Raw genomic sequence first — 19658 nt, 5'->3', positions numbered from 1 at the left:
GGAACGCACCCCTGCTAATCTCGCGATACCTTCCCCTGCTAATCTCGCGATACCTTCCCCTGCTGACGAAACAGTGTGCCAGGTTGCATGCTGCTGCAGGGCTACCGGTTTCCACCAGCTAGCTACTCTCTGACCACTGCCCAAACCAGCCAGCTAGCTCTCTGACCCTGTTATAACCTAAACCAGCTAGCTCTCTCTCTGAACCTGCCGGTTTCATAGAAACGTGTCTCAACTGAGCCATTTACCTTCCAGCAAACCTAGTAAAGCGAATAACGTGAACGGGAATGATGGCGGAAGAGACTATTACGGAGAATATGAAGGAGTTGCATGTGGAGGAAGGGGGGAAGGTAACTACTACTAGCTAACAGAGCTATCTAGACTAGCTAGCCCTAGACCTGAGCTAGCCCTAGCCCTAGCCCTGGCCCTAGCCCTGGCCCTAGCCCTGGCCCTAGCCCTGGCCCTAGCCCTGGCCCTAGCCCTGGCCCTAGCCCTGGCCCTAGCCCTGGCCCTAGCCCTGGCCCTAGCCCTGGCCCTAGCCCTAGCCCTGGCCCTAGCTAGCCCTAGCCCTAGCTAGCCCTGGCCCTTGCCCTAGCACTGGCCCTGGCCCTTGCCCTAGCACTGGCCCTGGCCCTAGCCCTAGCCCTGGCCCTAGCCCTAGCCCTAGCTAGCCCTAGCTACCTTCATGAGCTAATGAGACACTCCAGTTAGTGCTACGCTTTATAACGTTGACGTGTATATTGAGATAGCTGTAGCTAGACAGCCTTCTGAAGTACCCTTCGTGCAGCTATGATGTGCTAAGAGGATTTATAAGCGCTGTGTTTCAGTTCTGTGTGTTGCGTGTGTGCGCGCGCGTCCGTCCGTGCGTGCGTGTGTGCGTGCATGTGTTCGTGCGTGTGTGACACAAAACAACTGAAAGTCAGTACAAGCTCACTTTGTAGTGAAAAGTAGTTTCATGGTATTTTAGTCTGTAGTGAAACGTAGTTTCATAGTATTTTAATGGTAGACATTTGACAATTTGTTGATTCACTCGTAATGAACCACTGATGTTGAGTTAATGACTGACCCTACTAGCCAGGAACCAGGAAGACTAACAAAGCTCTCAGAATCACACACATCTTGAATGTGTTCAGGGTGGAGCTCCGAGCAGCAAAGACAAGGGGAAGAAGACCAAGAACGCTGCTGCAGACCCGGGCGCCAGGTCTGAGGTGAGTTGAACCAGAGTGGCATCAGGACCGGTGTCATGGAAACCAGGGTGGCATCAGGACCGGTGTTATGGAAACCAGAGTGGCATCAGGACCGGTGTTATGGAAACCAGAGTGGCATCAGGACTGGTGTTATGGAAACCAGAGTGGCATCAGGACCGGTGTCATGGAAACCAGAGTGGCATCAGGACCGGTGTCATGGAAACCAGGGTGGCATCAGGACCGGTGTCATGGAAACCAGAGTGGCATCAGGACTGGTGTTATGGCAACCAGAGTGGCATCAGGACCGGTGTTATGGCAAATTCCATCTCCCCGGCAGAATCCGACTCCTGTTCACGTAGTCGGATTTTAGCAAAGGGATAGGATCAAATCCTGTAATTAGGTAGTTAGTTCAAAAATTGGATTAAGATCATTCTTAGGATTGGATCATTCTTGGGATTGTGGGTGTGTCCTAGCCAGTGGGAAAGTCATTTGGGGTGAGGAGACAGGAGGGCTTCCCTGGGCGACGCCCAGAGGAGATCAGAGCCCAGTTGATTCTTGTCCCTCACGCTCTGGTCCTGTCCCCCAGCTGTCCCCAGCGCCCCAGTACATCGAGGAGCGTCTGGGTCTGTACGCCAGGCTGAAGGCCGAGCACGACGCCCTGATGGACGAGAAGGGGCAGAAACACAGCCAGCCAATCAGGGTCACTCTGCCGGACGGCAGGGTGGTGGAGGCGGAGTCCTGGAGGACCACCCCTTACCAGGTGGCCAGTGGGATCAGGTGAGTGTGGCATGATGCTCACACACACTACACACACTACACACACACACACACACTACACACACACACACTGCACACACACTGCACACACACTGCACACACACACACACACACACACACACACCCTTTTACACTCCCTCTCAGTCCCTCTGATTCACATACACAAGCATCTTTGTCACTAATCGGCTATGCATGCAAAACCAACATGGGTCACACAGTTGTCATGGGTGGTTCTTTTGTGTGTCTTAATGTGAAATGATGTTGACTCCATATGAAATCAAGTATTATTCAGGGTATTCATGGGTCCTTAAAAAGTATTAAATGAATACAATCAACAAGGTGCTGACGACGCATCATGGGTGGGAGGAGACGGCAGGTTCACTCTGAGTTCTGAATCCTGAGTAAACTCTGTATCTTGTATGGCAGGAGTGGCCCAGCATCATGCTAGAGAACGCCCATGTGCAACAACACAGCTCACGGAAATCAGCTGTAGCACAAAGTTACATCAGCTCTGATACTCGTTACTAAAACCAACATTAATTTGCAGAATAATTTGAGCGCTTTAGACAATTATGTTGGGTTAGTATTCAGATTTAAGGACTTATAATAAATAAAATAAAAGTCACTTTTTTCCCATGGTGGCGCAGCACCACTATAACATTGTGTGGGGAGAACCCTGCTTAAAACCAAAATATCATGTCTGTTTTTTGAAATAATCAATTAAAACCAGTTTTGTCTGTCAGTCAAGGTCTTGCTGACAGCACAGTGATCGCCAAGGTGAGCGGGGTGCTGTGGGACCTGGACCGCCCCCTGGAGGACGACTGCAGCCTGCAGCTGCTCAAGTTTGATGATGAGGAGGCTCAAGCTGTGAGTCTGACTGGTCATCTGTTACCGCATACAGCACAGAGAACACATGGGACACATGACTCAAGATTTTATTTTTTTGGTAGAAAACGTTTCAGTTGTTTTTATAATGTTGAATGCAAGGCTCTGGCCATCTCTAATGGTGTCTGAACGCCACCCCGACCAACGCCAACCAACACCCAACACTCTGAAGTTGGCAGTTGTTGTTAGAATGTTGGGAGTTTAAAAATCAGCTGCAAAATCCATCCAACCGACGCCAACAGTCACCAACAAACATAGCACACCGATCCAATCCTAGTGTTGGTTGGAGCAGTGTGCAGACACCTTCAGTTCTTCTGTCCTGTCCTTGTCCTCACCTCTCTGTTCTGTCCTCACCTCTCTGTGCTTCCTGCCCTCAGGTGTACTGGCACTCCAGCGCCCACATCATGGGAGAGGCCATGGAGCGGGTCTACGGGGGCTGCCTCTGCTACGGACCCCCCATAGAGAACGGCTTCTACTACGACATGTTTCTCGACAAGGAGTGAGTCCTGAAAGCTTAAAGAGGAATGCTGCCAAGAACCCAGAATTTCCCCCAAGTGGTTTCGTATGTTGTGGTTTCCTATGTTGAGTCGTATCTGGATGAGTCATCTGAACCTTCACAGCTGAGTCCAGCCGTGTGAGAAACGGGCCAGGCTGGTGACTCCGCCCAGGCTGGTGACTCCGCCCAGGCTGGTGACTCCGCCCAGGCTGGTGACTCCGCCCAGGCTGGTGACTCCGCCCAGGCTGGTGACCCCACCCAGGCTGATAACTCCCCCAGGCTGGTGACTCCGCCCAGGCTGGTGACTCCGCCCAGGCTGGTGACTCCGCCCAGTCTGATAACTCCCCCAGGCTGGTGACTCCGCCCAGGCTTGTGACTCCGCCCAGGCTGGTGACCCCACCCAGGCTGATAACTCCCCCAGGCTGGTGACTCCGCCCAGGCTGGTGACTCCGCCCAGGCTGGTGACTCCGCCCAGGCCGGTGACTCCGCCCAGGCCGGTGACTCCGCCCAGGCCGGTGACTCCGTCCAGGCTGGTTACTCCGCCCAGCGCTGTTCGCAGGGAATGGAGCTTCAGAAAATGGGACTCGCGGGCAAATTGTGTTTCATGCACTAGGGGCGGCTGTAGCTCAGTTGGTAGAGCGGGTCGTTCAATTATCGAAAGGTCAGTGGTTCGAATCCCAGCTCCGACTGTCCACATGTCGAAGTGTCCTTGAGCAAGACACCTAACCCCAAATTGCTCCCAATGAGCAGGTTAGCGCCTTGCATGGCAGCTACCGCCATTGGTGTGTGAATGTGTGTGTGAATGAGCCATTGTAAAGCACTTTGAGTGCCGCTAAGGTGGAAAAGCACTATATAAGTGCAGTCCATTTACCATTTACTTTGTATGACCAAAACTTCTATTTCTATTTATTTTCTTCAACAATATGATCTGTTTAGAGTCAGATAATGTTGACTTTTCCCACACACAATCATATTTAGAAGATTACACAGGAAAATACACCACCTGGGTACGTGGTGGCTACATAAGGCTACATAAGGCTGCATAACTCTACCTGTGGTCAAAGTCCATCAGTGATGATTGACAGGTGGAAGGACAATGCCATGGTGGTGATGGATGATATCTAGCTAGTTTAGGGCTGACATCCTGGCCTGACCATAGTCTTATTGATACTGTAGGCAACTGCCTGTGAATAATCTCTTTCCTAATCTGGTTGCATTCTGTTAGTTGAGTATCTCACGTCAGTCTCACTGTATTATGGTTGTCTGAGAGACTCATTCTGTTAGTTGAGTATCACGTCAGTCTCACTGTCATTGTCTGTGCCAGGGGTGTGTCGAGCAATGACTTTCCTTGCCTGGAGAACTTGTGCAAGAAGATCATTAAGGAGAAGCAGCCATTTGAGAGGCTGGAGATAAAGAAGGAGACTCTTCTGGAGATGTTCAAGGTAGTATTATTATACCAGTATTATTATACCAGTATTATCACACCAGTAGTATTATTATACCAGTATTATCACACCAGTATTATTATACCAGTATTATCACACCAGTATTATTATACCAGTATTAGTATACCAATATTATTATACCAGTATTATCACACCAGTAGTATTATTATACCAGTATTATTATACCAGTATTATCATACCAGTAGTATTATTATACTAGTAGTATTATTATACTAGTAGTATTATACCAGTATTATTATACTAGTAGTATTATTATACCCGTATTATCACACCAGTAGTATTATTATACCAGTGGTATTATTATACCATTATTATTATACTAGTAGTATTATTAAACCAGTATTATCACACCAGTAGTATTATTATACCAGTATTATCACACCAGTATTATCACACCAGTAGTATTATTAAACCAGTATTATCACACCAGTAGTATTATCTACCTAGTCAGAGGGACAACTGGTTGCTTTTGCCTGATGTGGCCAACGTCTGTGAGGGGACGATACGATACCATAATACTTTATTGTCAGCAAGCTGAAATTTGTTTTGCATCCATGGCACCTCCGTTCAAGAGTTACACACACATGGAGGACACAACAAGACAGACATAAAACACATCCAGAACATTCCACACAATACAAAAGGCAACCAGTTGGAAAGAGGTTTACCTATTCTGGTTAAGCAGACCAATAGACTGGTGTACAAAGGAATTATTCAGTCTATTGCTTCTAAAAATATGTGTGAGTGTGTGCGCATGCAAGTGTGCATTCAAGTGTGTGTGAGTGCATACTAACAAGAACTACATCAGCATAGCACTTATCCACATCCTCTGAAATGTTATTTTGTCCTCGGCAGTACAACAAGTTCAAGTGCCGCATTCTGAATGAGAAGGTTTCCACCCCGACCACCACTGTCTACAGGTGGGTCTGCGGCATCTTCAGAATGTGCAGCTCAGTCTGGAAGCTCACTCAGTTAACTCACACACACACAAATCTTTAATCTGACCTTCTTTCAAGCAGAGCATTTCCTTCTTAATACCAATCACTTACTGATAGATCTTGTGGGGAATTGTCCAGATAATTAGTGTTTTTGAACATATTTCTCTCAGGTGTGGCCCCTTGATTGACCTGTGTAGGGGGCCTCATGTCCGGCACACTGGGAAGATCAAGGCTATGAAGATCCATAAGGTAATGTTTCTGCATGTAATATTTGAGTTTGTGTTCATATATCTATACTAGTGCCCATCGGGGCCTGTGCCTGTTTGGGAGCATGTCTATTAAGTAGAATGACAACGGCATCATGTGTGAAGCTATTAGACATTACTTCCTGTTTACACAACGTTCTGTTGACCTTGAGTGGTGGCCATCTTGATCCAAACAACGTCACGTGTCACATGCACGTCCGTGGGTCCTGAGCAGTAGAGCAGCATATTAACCTCATACGGTGGAGATATTCAGGCGTACGCTTTGTCACATTATAGAGCAACAGCTGTTAGCGGCGAGGAAAACTCAGCATGCAGTATCAACACCAAACACATCTGGGTCAACAACAAGACACGCTGACATGCATCCTGTTCACTAACTCTGTTCACAAACTCTGTTCACAAACTGCAGATTTAACTAGGTTTATGTAACTAGGTTTATTTGCAGACAGTGATAAATTAACTTCAGCTGATAGTTACTATTTACTATTTATATACAAAGTTACTATTTACTATTTATATACAAAGTTACTATTTACTATTGATACACAAATTTACAGTCGTTTTTTCAGTTTGAAAAATGGATCTCCTATAATGTTTGAATTCATCCTGGAAACTAGAATAGAATCCTGTCAGTTTATACATGGCTTCAATCCAGCAATCTTAATTCATACAACACATTTCAAACAGGTGGATGCTATTTCAAATACTTCACATTAGATTTTAAAAAAAAAGTTACAACAATAAAAGGTATGTTTTCAGTTTTCTTTGACAAATGTTAACAATTTCCTTCCCAGAATTCCTCTACATATTGGGAAGGCAAGGCGGACATGGAGAGCCTGCAGAGAATCTACGGGATCTCCTTCCCTGATCCCAAGATGCTGAAGGAGTGGGAGAAGTTCCAAGAGGAGGCCAAGAACCGAGACCACCGCAAGCTGGGCCGGGTACGGGCTTCAGGACCCCCTAGACCATCAGGCCAACTAATCAAACTATACACAGTATGACTTGGGTAGCCTGCGTGTTCAGGTTCTGGGCCGGGTACGGGCTTCCCTAGACCACCAGGCCAACTAATAAACTATACACAATATGACTTGGGTAGCCTGCGTGTTCAGGTTCTGGGCCGGGTACGGGCTTCAGGACCCCCTAGACCACCAGGCCAATTAATCAAACTATACACAATATGACTTGGCTAGCCTGCGTGTTCAGGTTCTGGCCCATCTAGCGGTCAGTAAAATCAACCAAATGTCAAGAGATGGAGGTCATTGGATTCCTCTCTGCCTGCAGAATCTAGCCTGGTATTGGGTAGTTCAGAGTCGGTTTTGCATCGTCATAGGAACAGCCAAAATACAGATGGCTGCAATGCAATTGGCATGGGAGTAAGGCCAGATTCATAGTCGACGCAAACTACATAAGCGCAAGCAATGCAAGCTTCGCAAGACAACGCAAGATCTCGTTGCGTCCTTGCGTGTGTCATGCCGAAATTTGTCACTTGACACGAGCAATAGTGCAATTCCTTGCGTTTCCACAAAACAAAAGACAGAACGCGATCTCGAGTCATGTTGGAACTTGCGTTCACAACGTAGCTTGCGTTGTTTACGTCGACTATGAATCAGGCCTAACGTCTGATTTAGTAGATGAGGCACATTGGGCTGTTTTCTCGTCGACCTGGTCGGTAGGATTGACCATGTCAGCTGGAGGCACCGCTGGACTCGTCTCAACCTGTTGAATGTTTCCACACCGCTCACGAAACAACACACACCAGTCTAACACACACCTGTCTAACACACACCTGTCTAACACACACCTGTCTAACACACACCTGTCTAACACACACCAGTCTTAACACACACCTGTCTTAACACACACCTGTCTAACACACACCTGTCTAACACACACCAGTCTTAACACACACCTGTCTAACACACACCTGTCTAACACACACCAGTCTTAACACACACCTGTCTAACACACACCTGACCTGCTGTTCCCCTTGTCCTAAGACCCATGTGACCCCTCTGTAGATCTCTCTTCCCACCACACAGCGGTCTGCTATGGTGTTCAGTACTGACCTCAGGGCACCATGTCTGTGTTCTCTGGTGTTCAGTACTGACCTCAGGGCACCATGTCTGTGTTCTCAGGTGTTCAGTACTGACCTCACCATGTCTGTTCTCTGGTGTTCAGTACTGACCTCATGTCTGTGTTCTCCTCCAGGAGCAGGACCTGTTCTTCTTCCATGACCTGAGCCCCGGCAGCTGCTTCTTCCTGCCCAAAGGCTCCTTCATCTACAACAGCCTGGTGGAGTTCATCAGAGTGAGTGCTTGTAACCCTAACCCTAACCCTCACCCAACCCTAACCCTAACCCAACCCTAACCCAACCCTAACCCTAACCCTAATCCTCACCCAACCCTAACCCTAACCCTAACCCTAACCCAACCCTAACCCTAACCCTAACCCAACCCTAACCCAACCCTAACCCTAACCCAACCCTAACCCAACCCTAACCCAACCCTAACCCTCAGCCTGACTGATGAACATGAGGAACCAATAATATTATCAGTTCTATTTCTGATTTTACTGTCCCAAGCTTGTTCCTGTTGGATGATGTCTTAGTCACTAGTCAGTAGGGTTGCAAAATTCGGGAATATTCACAAACTTCTCATGGGAATTAACGGGAAACTGGAAAGCAGAATTTTTTCCTGGTAATTCCCATACATTTCTGTTGGGAATTTTGTGAATATTCATGGAATTTTACAACCCTACTAGTCACCAATGTAGTTCAGCTTAGAATCAGTTGCTGACTTGGCGATATCACAAGGGTGAGGATTAGGGATATCACAAACTGGAAGGCGTTGACCAGCCCAGTAACCCTAACTAACACTAACTAACCCTAACTAACCCTAACTAACCCTAACTAACCCTAACCAACCCTAACCTTAACTAACCCTAACTAACCCTAACTAACCCTAACCCTAACTAACCCTAACTAACCCTAACCCTAACTAACCCTAACTAACCCTAACCAACCCTAACCCTAACTAACCCTAACCTTAACTAACCCTAACTAACCCTAACTAACCCTAACCCTAACTAACCCTAACTAACCCTAACCAACCCTAACCTTAACTAACCCTAACTAACCCTAACTAACCCTAACCCAGTGTGCCATGACGCAGCATCACACCCACTACGACAACACCGTGTTTTTACCAGCATTTTCAATACAACAGCCAACTCCTGAATGTTGGCCAGTATCGGGTCACTGTGAAAGCTCCTCTAGTCTTCAACTCATTTAATTTATCTGAGTGAGGAATACATTGATGCATTTTGTTGTAATGAACCAGTTGCTTTGCTTCACGGGTTAGGGTTAGAGTTCACTACTGTACAACATGTAGCTCTGACTCATATTCCTTATTAAATAGGGCGCATAGCCTAGCAAAACAAACTGTAACTAACTTTCAAATCAATTCCATGTCCATCACCACTGGACCCGGGTTTCATGGTGTCTCTTCTCTTCACCCACCTCCAGAGTGAATACAGGAAGCGGGGCTTCCAAGAGGTCGTGACCCCTAACATCTACAACAGCAAGCTGTGGCAGACGTCTGGCCACTGGCAGCACTACAGTGAGAACATGTTCTCCTTCGAGGTGGAGAAGGAGGTTTTTGCACTCAAGCCTATGAACTGCCCTGGACACTGGTGGGTCATCATAATATAATAGGAAACCTGATTTGTACAGCACTTTTCATACAGAAATGCAGCTCACTTCCAGCCATTACTCACTCACTCACTCACTCACTCACTCACTCACTCACTCACTCACTCACTCACTCACTCACTCACTCACACCTATTCACTCATTCACGCACACACTCACTCACTCACCTATTCACTCGCTCACTCACTCACTCACTCACTCATTCACCTATTCACTCAATCAAATCAAATCAAATAAGCTTTATTAGCATGAATGGTAATAAACCGTTGTTGCCAAAGCAGAATAATAATATACAATTATGTAGATATACATACATATGACATACACATATACACATTCATTACATTAAATATGTTACATTTGTCAATGCAATCCAATGGAGTATTGACCGGAGAGATATGACGTATATGTTACGGTCAATGTGAGAAAACGGGGAATGTGAGCTTTTCCCGGTTATTGCGCACATTCCCCGACCTCGCGGGGAATGTAGGAGGAACATGTGCGTTTCTCACATCTCCCGGGTAATGTGCACATTCCCCGACCTCGCGGGAGATGTGAGAAATTGGTTAGTATTTCTCACATCTCCCGTACGGTCGGAGATTGTGCACATTAACCGGGAAATGCTTACAATTCACAAGTCAAAATTATATTTATTCTCTAGAGCCTAGGCAGCTAGCCAGACCAGCTGGTTTCCACTCTAGGTCTTCATCAGGGTGTTTGGGTTGAGGGCTGGTGGGTGTTGAGGGCTGGTTGGTGTTGAGGGCTGGTGGGGGTTGAGGTTTGTCACTAAAGAGACTGATATTCCCCCCGGTAGCCTGATGTTTGACCACCGGCCGCGCTCCTGGAGAGAGCTGCCTCTTCGCCTCGCGGACTTCGGTGTCCTGCACCGCAACGAGCTGTCCGGGGCGCTGAGCGGCCTGACCCGCGTCCGCCGCTTCCAGCAGGATGACGCCCACATCTTCTGCTCCATGGACCAGGTGAGGCCCGGTCGGTCTTCATGGACCAGGTGAGGCCCGGTCGGTCTCCATGGACCAGGTGAGGCCCGGTCGGTCTCTATGGACCAGGTGAGGCCCGGTCGGTCTCACTCCCCCGCCAGGCAGGCTAGTATACACATGTCTAGGAAGGCCTCAATGACACCAAGAACGTGGGTTATTGGTTATTAGCGCCGTTAGCCTAGGCTAATGTTTCAAATCCACTTCCAGTGATTGAGCTAAGCTAGGCTAACGGCTCTAACGGGTCTGGGATCGTATACTTTCTCATCTGACTCTGGGGAAGATGGCAAATAATATTGCAGCATACAAAAAGTCATGTGATGACATGAGTGTGTTTGTGTCTGTGTGTGTGTGTGTGTGTGTGTGTGTGTGTGTGTGTGTGTGTGTCTGTGTGTGTCTGTGTGTCTGTGTGTGTGTGTGTGTGTGTGTGTGTGTGTGTGTGTGTGTGTGTGTGTGTGTGTGTGTGCGTGTGTTTGGGGGGTGTCGGCATTTAGATTGAAGAGGAGATCAAGGGTTGCCTGGAATTCCTGCGTTCTGTGTACGAAGTGTTTGGATTCACGTTCAAACTGAACCTCTCAACCCGACCAGAGAAGTTCCTGGGGGAGCCTGAGGTCTGGGACCAAGCAGAGAAGGTGCTCGGACAAGACACTGACACAACCTACAGGCTTTTCAACCTCTACAATCAATAACCAGTAGTTTTGTTATGCAAGTATCCGATACAAACGTTTTTGTTCCTTCTGTTCAAAGCAACTGGAGAACAGTCTGAATGAGTTTGGAGTGGCGTGGGTGCTGAACCCTGGAGACGGAGCCTTCTATGGGCCGAAGGTGAGGAGAGCACTGCTGGCCGGTCTAAGATGAGATTCAGCTTGAAATACCTGAACATCACTGTACATTGTGTCTGTGTCTTACCTGGATATAGATTGACATTGAGATCAAGGATGCCATTGGCCGATACCACCAGTGTGCCACAATCCAGCTGGATTTCCAGCTACCACTCCGCTTCAATCTCACCTTTGTCAGGTATTCTATGTTCTAGCTAGCGGCTCTAATCAGAGGAGAGGGGGTTTATTGTAGAGTACTGAGGCCGAACATCAGAGGCCTCAAGAAGCTTTTGCCTCTTGCCAGGCCGCTATTGTAAATAAGAGTTTGTTCTTGACGGCTTTGCCTGGTTAAATAAAGGTTACATAGAAAAAAATAAAAAATAAAAATATATATAGAGGCTGGTGTCAGAAGTGAATTTCTCCATAGGGATTTTTGTGAATAATTGTTTATACTTTCACTCACATTTTTCGTTGCCTTAATGCCTTCAAGTTGGGGCTGGGCCATGGATGTATTAATAGAACTGGATAGGGTCACTCCATTCACTGACTGCTTGAAAAAGTGAAGCCCTATAGAACCACGCCACATGCGCAGGCAAAGGTATCAATGACGCATTCTTGTAGTCCACGAACAGATTGCGTTCATGTGAAATGCAAATGTGCGTTCATGGCTCTTCCCGCTCTGAGTTAGCAATGAAAAGCGGCTTGCTTATTAATCTACTTTTGTCAGATATATCTGTTGGAAAACATCTTTTTATCCAGGCATCTTAGTTTTAACAGTATAATTGTGACTGAACATGTTTTGTTTGCTAGTAGGTGGTATTCATTCTGTTCCCAACAGCGCGATGGGCAGCCAGGTGAAATATCTCCAGGGGACCTGGTCCCAGGCGAGTTGAACAGCTGTCCACTCAGAGACGGGGTCTCTCGCTGCGGCATGAGGTTCTCGGCTAACCCGCCGAGCTCGGGGGGCTCACAGGCCAGTGAACGCAATCTGTTCGTGGACTACAAGAACGCGTCATTGATATCTTTGACTGCGCATGTTGCTCGTATCGGACAGATTTGGCTGCATTCCAAATGAAATCTATACTTTATGCAGTTGCTTTCGGTCTATTCAACCCGATACGATCAGGGGTTTTGTTGTCGGCTACTAATTGTAAATTGTATTAGCAGTTCTACATTTGCATGGTAGTGGAGCCCGGGTTCCTGTCCTAATGCCGTGTGTATGGTGAGATTCAAGACCAACCGATAGAAGTGAAGTCAGAATGAAGGGGAAATTGTCTCCTTACCTTGATACTGTGTAAAACTGCTTTATTGTTTGGCGTAAAACCAGTCAGATAAGGTGAATTTAAGAAGGCATGCACCCATTTTGGCTGATCCGCTCCACATACTTCATATATCAACATGTGTTTGTGTTTTATGATGAAGCATTTCACGTAATATATCATTCATGTGAACATATTTGCAGCCCTGACGGAGATGACAAGAAGAGGCCAGTGATCATCCACAGAGCCATCCTGGGTTCAGTCGAGCGGATGATGGCCATCCTGACTGAGAACTACGGAGGCAAATGGTTAGTGTGCAGCCTTTAACACGTCCCAGTCACCCATTCACTTAACACTGGCTCCCAGTCACCCATTCACTTAACACTGGCTCCCAGTCACCCATTCACTTAACACTGGCTCCCAGTCACCCATTCACTTAACACTGGCTCCCAGTCACCCATTCACTTAACACTGGCTCCCAGTCACCCATTCACTTAACACTGGCTCCCAGTCACCCATTCACTTAATACTGGCTCCCAGTCACCCATTACAATGTGTTTACTGGGCATTTGTGTCTATTGTTTTCTTTCTTGTGTTGTATTTGTGAATTTGTTTAATGTACATGTAGGTGTTTAAAAGCCGTTTTAAAAGTTAAAAGTTTAAACTGTTTAAAAGTTTGTCAAATGTTGTCATATGTCTCCTAGATATATAAATATGCCAGTTCTGTGGCATCCTAGTGATAGTAATGTAATGTATCCTAGTGATAGTAATATATCCTAGTAATAGTAATGTAATAGTGATAGTAATGTAATGTATCCTAGTGATAGTAATGTATCCTAGTGATAGTCATGTATCCTAGTGATAGTAATGTATCCTAGTGATAGTAATGTAATGTATCCTAGTGATAGTAGTGTAATATATCCTAGTAATAGTAATGTAATAGTGATAGTAATGTAATGTATCCTAGTGATAGTAATGTATCCTAGTGATAGTAATGTATCCTAGTGATAGTAATGTCATGTATCCTAGTGATAGTAATGTAATGTATCCTAGTGATAGTAATGTAATGTATCCTAGTGATAGTAGTGTAATATATCCTAGTAATAGTAATGTAATAGTGATAGTAATGTCATGTATCCTAGTGATAGTAATGTATCCTAGTGATAGTAATGTATCCTAGTGATAGTAATATATCCTAGTGATAGTCATGTATCCTAGTGATAGTAATGTATCCTAGTGATAGTCATGTATCCTAGTGATAGTAATGTATCCTAGTGATAGTAATATATCCTAGTGATAGTCATGTATCCTAGTGATAGTAATGTATCCTAGTGATAGTCATGTATCCTAGTGATAGTCATGTATCCTAGTGATAGTAATGTAATGTATCCTAGTGATAGTCATGTATCCTAGTGATAGTCATGTATCCTAGTGATAGTAATGTATCCTAGTGATAGTAATGTCATGTATCCTAGTGATAGTAATGTATCCTAGTGATAGTAATGTCATGTATCCTAGTGATAGTAATGTCATGTATCCTAGTGATAGTCATGTATCCTAGTGATAGTAATGTATCCTAGTGATAGTAATGTATCCTAGTGATAGTCATGTATCCTAGTGATAGTAATGTATCCTAGTGATAGTAATGTCATGTATCCTAGTGATAGTAATGTATCCTAGTGATAGTAATGTATCCTAGTGATAGTAATGTAATAGTGATAGTAATGTATCCTAGTGATAGTAATGTATCCTAGTGATAGTCATGTATCCTAGTGATAGTAATGTATCCTAGTGATAGTCATGTATCCTAGTGATAGTCATGTATCCTAGTGATAGTAATGTCATGTCTTGTCTGTTCTGCGCAGGCCTCTGTGGCTCTCTCCTCGTCAGGTGATGGTTGTACCTGTTGGACCCACCTGTGAAGAGTATGCCCAGAAGGTAGGTCCTCACACTGGCACTGCTGGGTTGGGTATTAGGCTTGATAGCACTGAAACAAGATCCCTACATGCGGCTGTGGCTCAGGAGGTAGAGCGGGTTGACCAACGATCGTAGGGTCGGCGGTTCGAATCCCGGCTCCTCCTGTCCACATGTTGTAGTGTCCTTGGGCATGACACTGAACCCCACATTTCTCCCAGTGAGCAGGCTAGCGCGTTGCATGGCAGCTGCCGCCATTGGTGTGTGAATGGGTGAATGAGAGGCCTTCATTGTAAAGCGCTTTAGATGAAAGCAATATGTAAGTGCAGTCCATTTACCATCTACCACGTGAAACACCCAGGATATGTCATTGATGATACTTCCCCTTACGTTGTGAACAACAGATTTTGGCAAGTCTTGCCCACAATCATTTTTTGCCGTATAAACAGGAAGTCTTTCAGAATGTCATGCCAAGACCCAGTTTTCATGCTACTGTACCTGTTGAGGTGGAGTGCATAACCCTAACCCTAACCCCCCTTCCTGTTGCCCTGGCGATCAAACCGGCGTCTTGCAGACCCACTCACCTGTCGTCCACATGGACCCACCTTGAGAAATCCCTTCTTTTGCTGGATGTAAATGGGGAAGAAGTAGTTGTGCAGATGCTATGTATATTATCCATAATGCAACCTGGCTCAGCGTACAGGTGTAGCAGGAAGAGGGCTGATAGGTTGTGAGTACAGGTGGCGCTGTAGCAGGAAGAGGGCTGATGGGTTGGGAATGGTTTCAGGTCCAGCAGCAGTTCCACAGCGGGGGGCTCATGACCGACGTGGACCTGGATCCCGGCTGCACCCTCAACAAGAAGATCAGGAACGCTCAGCTGGCTCAGTACAACTTCATCCTGGGTCAGTACTCTCTCTCAACCTGGGGACACCTGCTCTTCAGCTAGGGGGAATCATGGAGGGGGACTGTTGTGAGCAAAGTTATAGCCGCTCCTACCCAGGAGGAGGAAAGTGGACTTGACAGACAAACATACAGTCTAGCCCAGTCAGAGATGCTCTGGCTGCTGGATGTCATGATGGCCCAGGTAGACCGGTTGGGCTGATTGCATTGGTGATGTGCTGCTGGTAGTGATGCTTTGTGGTGCCGAGGTACCGTTCCTTCTTCCTGATGACAATAACCTGCTTCCAGTGGCAAGAAATGTTCAGTACCACTACACACAGAGCCCTGCCAAATGTTCAGTACCACTACACACAGCCCTGTCAAATGTTCAGTACCACTACACACACAGCCCTGTCAAATGGCTCCATCATGTAGGCCAATAATTACTCATATGAATCCACATCACAGAGATGGAAAGGATTTCAGGAGTTTGCCGGGTTAAACTGGAGATTCTGAGAAAGACAATGAAGGGATTCTTTGCGGATTTTGTGCTTTTATTGCTACTATGAATATTCTGTACTCTGCATTTCCAACCTTTGCTGTAATTTTCCCACTGCTGAAACATCTGAGGAAATCAGGACTCAAATTCAAGCCAGTCGGTGCTCAGAAAAGCATAGTTCCCTAAAAGTCCTACAAGTTCCATCATAACCAGGTCATAATTCAATATGTTCCATCATAATCAGGTCATAATTCAATATGTTCCATCATAACCAGGTCATAATTCAATATGTTCCATCATAACCAGGTCATAATTCAATATGTTCCATCAGAACCAGGTCATAATTCAATATGTTCCATCAGAACCAGGTCATAATTCAATATGCTTCATCATAACCAGGTCATAATTCAATATGTTTCATCAGAACCAGGTCATAATTCAATATGCTTCATCATTACCAGGTCATAATTCAATATGTTTCATCAGAACCAGGTCATAATTCAATATGCTTCATCATAACCAGGTCATAATTCAATATGTTTCATCAGAACCAGGTCATAATTCAATATGTTTAATCAGAACCAGGTCATAATTCAGATTTGATTTGATGTTTCATCAGAACCAGGTCATAATTCAATATGTTTAATCAGAACCAGGTCATAATTCAGATTTGATTTGATGTTTCATCAGAACCAGGTCATAATTCAGTGGTGGGGAGAACATGTTGACATGTGTACTTGTTGGTCGTGTTCAGTGGAGGGGAGAACATGTTGACATGTGTACTTGTTGTGTTCAGTGGTGGGGAGAACATGTTGACATGTGTACTTGTTGGTTGTGTTCAGTGGTGGGGAGAACATGTTAACATGTGTACTTGTTGTGTTCAGTGGTGGGGAGAACATGTTGACATGTGTACTTGTTGCTTGTGTTCAGTGGTGGGGAGAACATGTTGACATGTGTACTTGTTGGTTGTGTTCAGTGGTGGGGGAGAAGGAGAGGACCAGCGCCAGCGTCAACGTTCGTACGCGGGACAACAAGGTCCACGGCGAGCGCGGCGTTCAGGAGTGCCTGGAGCGCCTGCAGCAGCTCAAGACCCTGAGGAGCCGCAACGCTGAGGAGGATTTCTGAGCCCAGGACCTAACCTTTGACCTTTCACCACCACCCTGGCTCCCAAACTCCACCAACCACCAGTCAGAGAGTAGAGAATGTAAACGAGGAGCTCAGCCGGTTCAACTGATTCATCTGCTTCACCGGTTCAACTGATTCATCTGCTTCATTTGGTGTCCAGAAATCACATTAGCTACTATCCGTTTCCCTCTGCCTTTTATTTTTAGTTAACTGTTGATTGTAGCTAAATATTGCTAAATAATTATCACTTTGGGCTGTTATCCTTTCCTACATGTATTTACTGTATAATGTCATGTGTGGGTGTTTGTGGAGTCTCCAAGGCGTCCTGGAAGGACCTCTGTTTGAAATCTGTTGTCTAATTCTTGGCATAATGTTTGGTTTCCAAAAGAAAAAATGGGATCAGAAATATCATTGTAGCCTACAGTATAATTTTAAAGGTAGTAATCAAATTCAGAGTCATTCTATCTTACAATTGTATATCAATTACAATTTTAGAAGGCTGAAATAAAAGATTTATTCTTGCATTATTTGATTTATTCCTGTTATAATGAGAATGACAGGTTGGCAACAAAGCTAACCCCCAACATGGACAGTCACTCTTCCTAGCAGGGGGCTTCCTAACCCTTCCCCACCCTAACCCTTCCCTACCCCACCCTAACCCTACCCTGACCCTAACCCTTCCCTACCCTAACCCTTCCCTACCCTAACCCTACCCCACCCTAACCCTACCCTGACCCTAACCCTTCCCTACCCTAACCCTTCCCCACCCTAACCCTTCCCTACCCTGACCCTTCCCCACCCTAACCCTACCCTGACCCTCACCCTTCCCCACCCTAACCCTTCCCTACCCTAACCCTTCCCTACCCTAACCCTAACCCTTCCCCACCCTAACCCTTCCCCACCCTAACCCTTCCCTACCCTAACCCTACCCTGACCCTAACCCTTCCCTACCCTAACCCTTCCCCACCCTAACCCTTCCCCACCCTAACCCTTCCCCACCCTAACCCTTCCCTACCCTAACCCTTCCCTACCCTAACCCTAACCCTTCCCCACCCCACCCTAACCCTTCCCCACCCTAACCCTTCCCTACCCTAACCCTACCCTGACCCTAACCCTTCCCTACCCTAACCCTTCCCCACCCTAACCCTTCCCCACCCTAACCCTTCCCCACCCTGACCCTTCCCCACCCTAACCCTTCCCCACCCTAACCCTTCCCCACCCTAACCCTTCCCTACCCTGACCCTAACCCTTCCCCACCCTAACCCTTCCCTACCCCACCCTAACCCTTCCCCACCCTAATCCTTCCCTACCCCACCCTAACCCTTCCCCACCCTAATCCTTCCCTAACCCCACCCTAACCCTTCCCTACCCTGACCCTAACCCTTCCCCACCCTAACCCTTCCCCACCCTAACCCTTCCCTACCCCACCCTAACCCTTCCCCACCCTAATCCTTCCCTAACCCCACCCTAACCCTTCCCCACCCTGACCCTAACCCTTCCCCACCCTAACCCTTCCCCACCCTAATCCTTCCCTAACCCCACCCTAACCCTTCCCTACCCTGACCCTAACCCTTCCCCACCCTAACCCTTCCCCACCCTAACCCTTCCCTACCCCACCCTAACCCTAACCCCACCCTAACCCTTCCCTACCCTGACCCTAACCCTTCCCCACCCTAACCCTTCCCCACCCTAACCCTTCCCTACCCTAACCCTTCCCTACCCCACCCTAACCCTTCCCTACCCTGACCCTAACCCTTCCCCACCCTAACCCTTCCCCACCCTAACCCTACCCCACCCTAACCCTTCCCTACCCTGACCCTAACCCTTCCCTACCCTGACCCTTCCCCACCCTAACCCTTCCCCACCCTAACCCTTCCCTACCCTAACCCTTCCCTACCCTGACCCTAACCCTTCCCCACCCTAACCCTTCCCTACCCTAAACCTTCCCTACCCTGACCCTAACCCTTCCCCACCCTAACCCTTCCCTACCCTAAACCTTCCCTACCCCACCCTAACCCTTCCCTACCCTGACCCTAACCCTTCCCCACCCTAACCCTTCCCCACCCTAACCCTACCCCACCCTAACCCTTCCCTACCCTGACCCTAACCCTTCCCTACCCTGACCCTTCCCCACCCTAACCCTTCCCCACCCTAACCCTTCCCTACCCTAACCCTTCCCTACCCTGACCCTAACCCTTCCCCACCCTAACCCTTCCCTACCCTAACCCTTCCCTACCCTGACCCTAACCCTTCCCCACCCTAACCCTTCCCTACCCTAAACCTTCCCTACCCTGACCCTAACCCTTCCCCACCCTAACCCTTCCCTACCCTGACCCTAACCCTTCCCCACCCTAACCCTTCCCTACCCTGACCCTAACCCTTCCCCACCCTAACCCTTCCCCACCCTAACCCTTCCCTACCCTAACCCTTCCCTACCCTAACCCTTCC

General features: G+C 47.1%; 1 protein-coding gene across 1 annotated transcript; it reads left to right on the top strand.

The window, feature by feature from the left end:
* Positions 1–207: 207 nt before the first annotated feature.
* tars1 (threonyl-tRNA synthetase 1) lies at positions 208–17659 on the top strand. Its single transcript, XM_084457004.1, has 19 exons — positions 208–347; positions 1131–1205; positions 1771–1961; positions 2705–2828; positions 3224–3345; positions 4667–4784; positions 5664–5728; positions 5917–5995; positions 6807–6953; positions 8221–8319; positions 9536–9702; positions 10536–10698; positions 11208–11345; positions 11461–11538; positions 11633–11733; positions 12997–13101; positions 14659–14731; positions 15495–15609; positions 17062–17659. The coding sequence occupies exons 1-19, from the start codon at positions 285–287 to the stop codon at positions 17208–17210; spliced, it is 2172 nt and encodes a 723-aa protein (XP_084313130.1). The 5' UTR covers positions 208–284; the 3' UTR covers positions 17211–17659.
* Positions 17660–19658: the final 1999 nt, after the last annotated feature.

Source organism: Borostomias antarcticus (genome assembly GCF_949987555.1).
Source record: "Borostomias antarcticus genome assembly, chromosome: 23".
Taxonomy (NCBI): domain Eukaryota; kingdom Metazoa; phylum Chordata; class Actinopteri; order Stomiiformes; family Stomiidae; genus Borostomias; species Borostomias antarcticus.
Note: the sequence above shows the minus strand (reverse complement) of the source record. Positions and strands in the feature narration are given on the sequence as shown.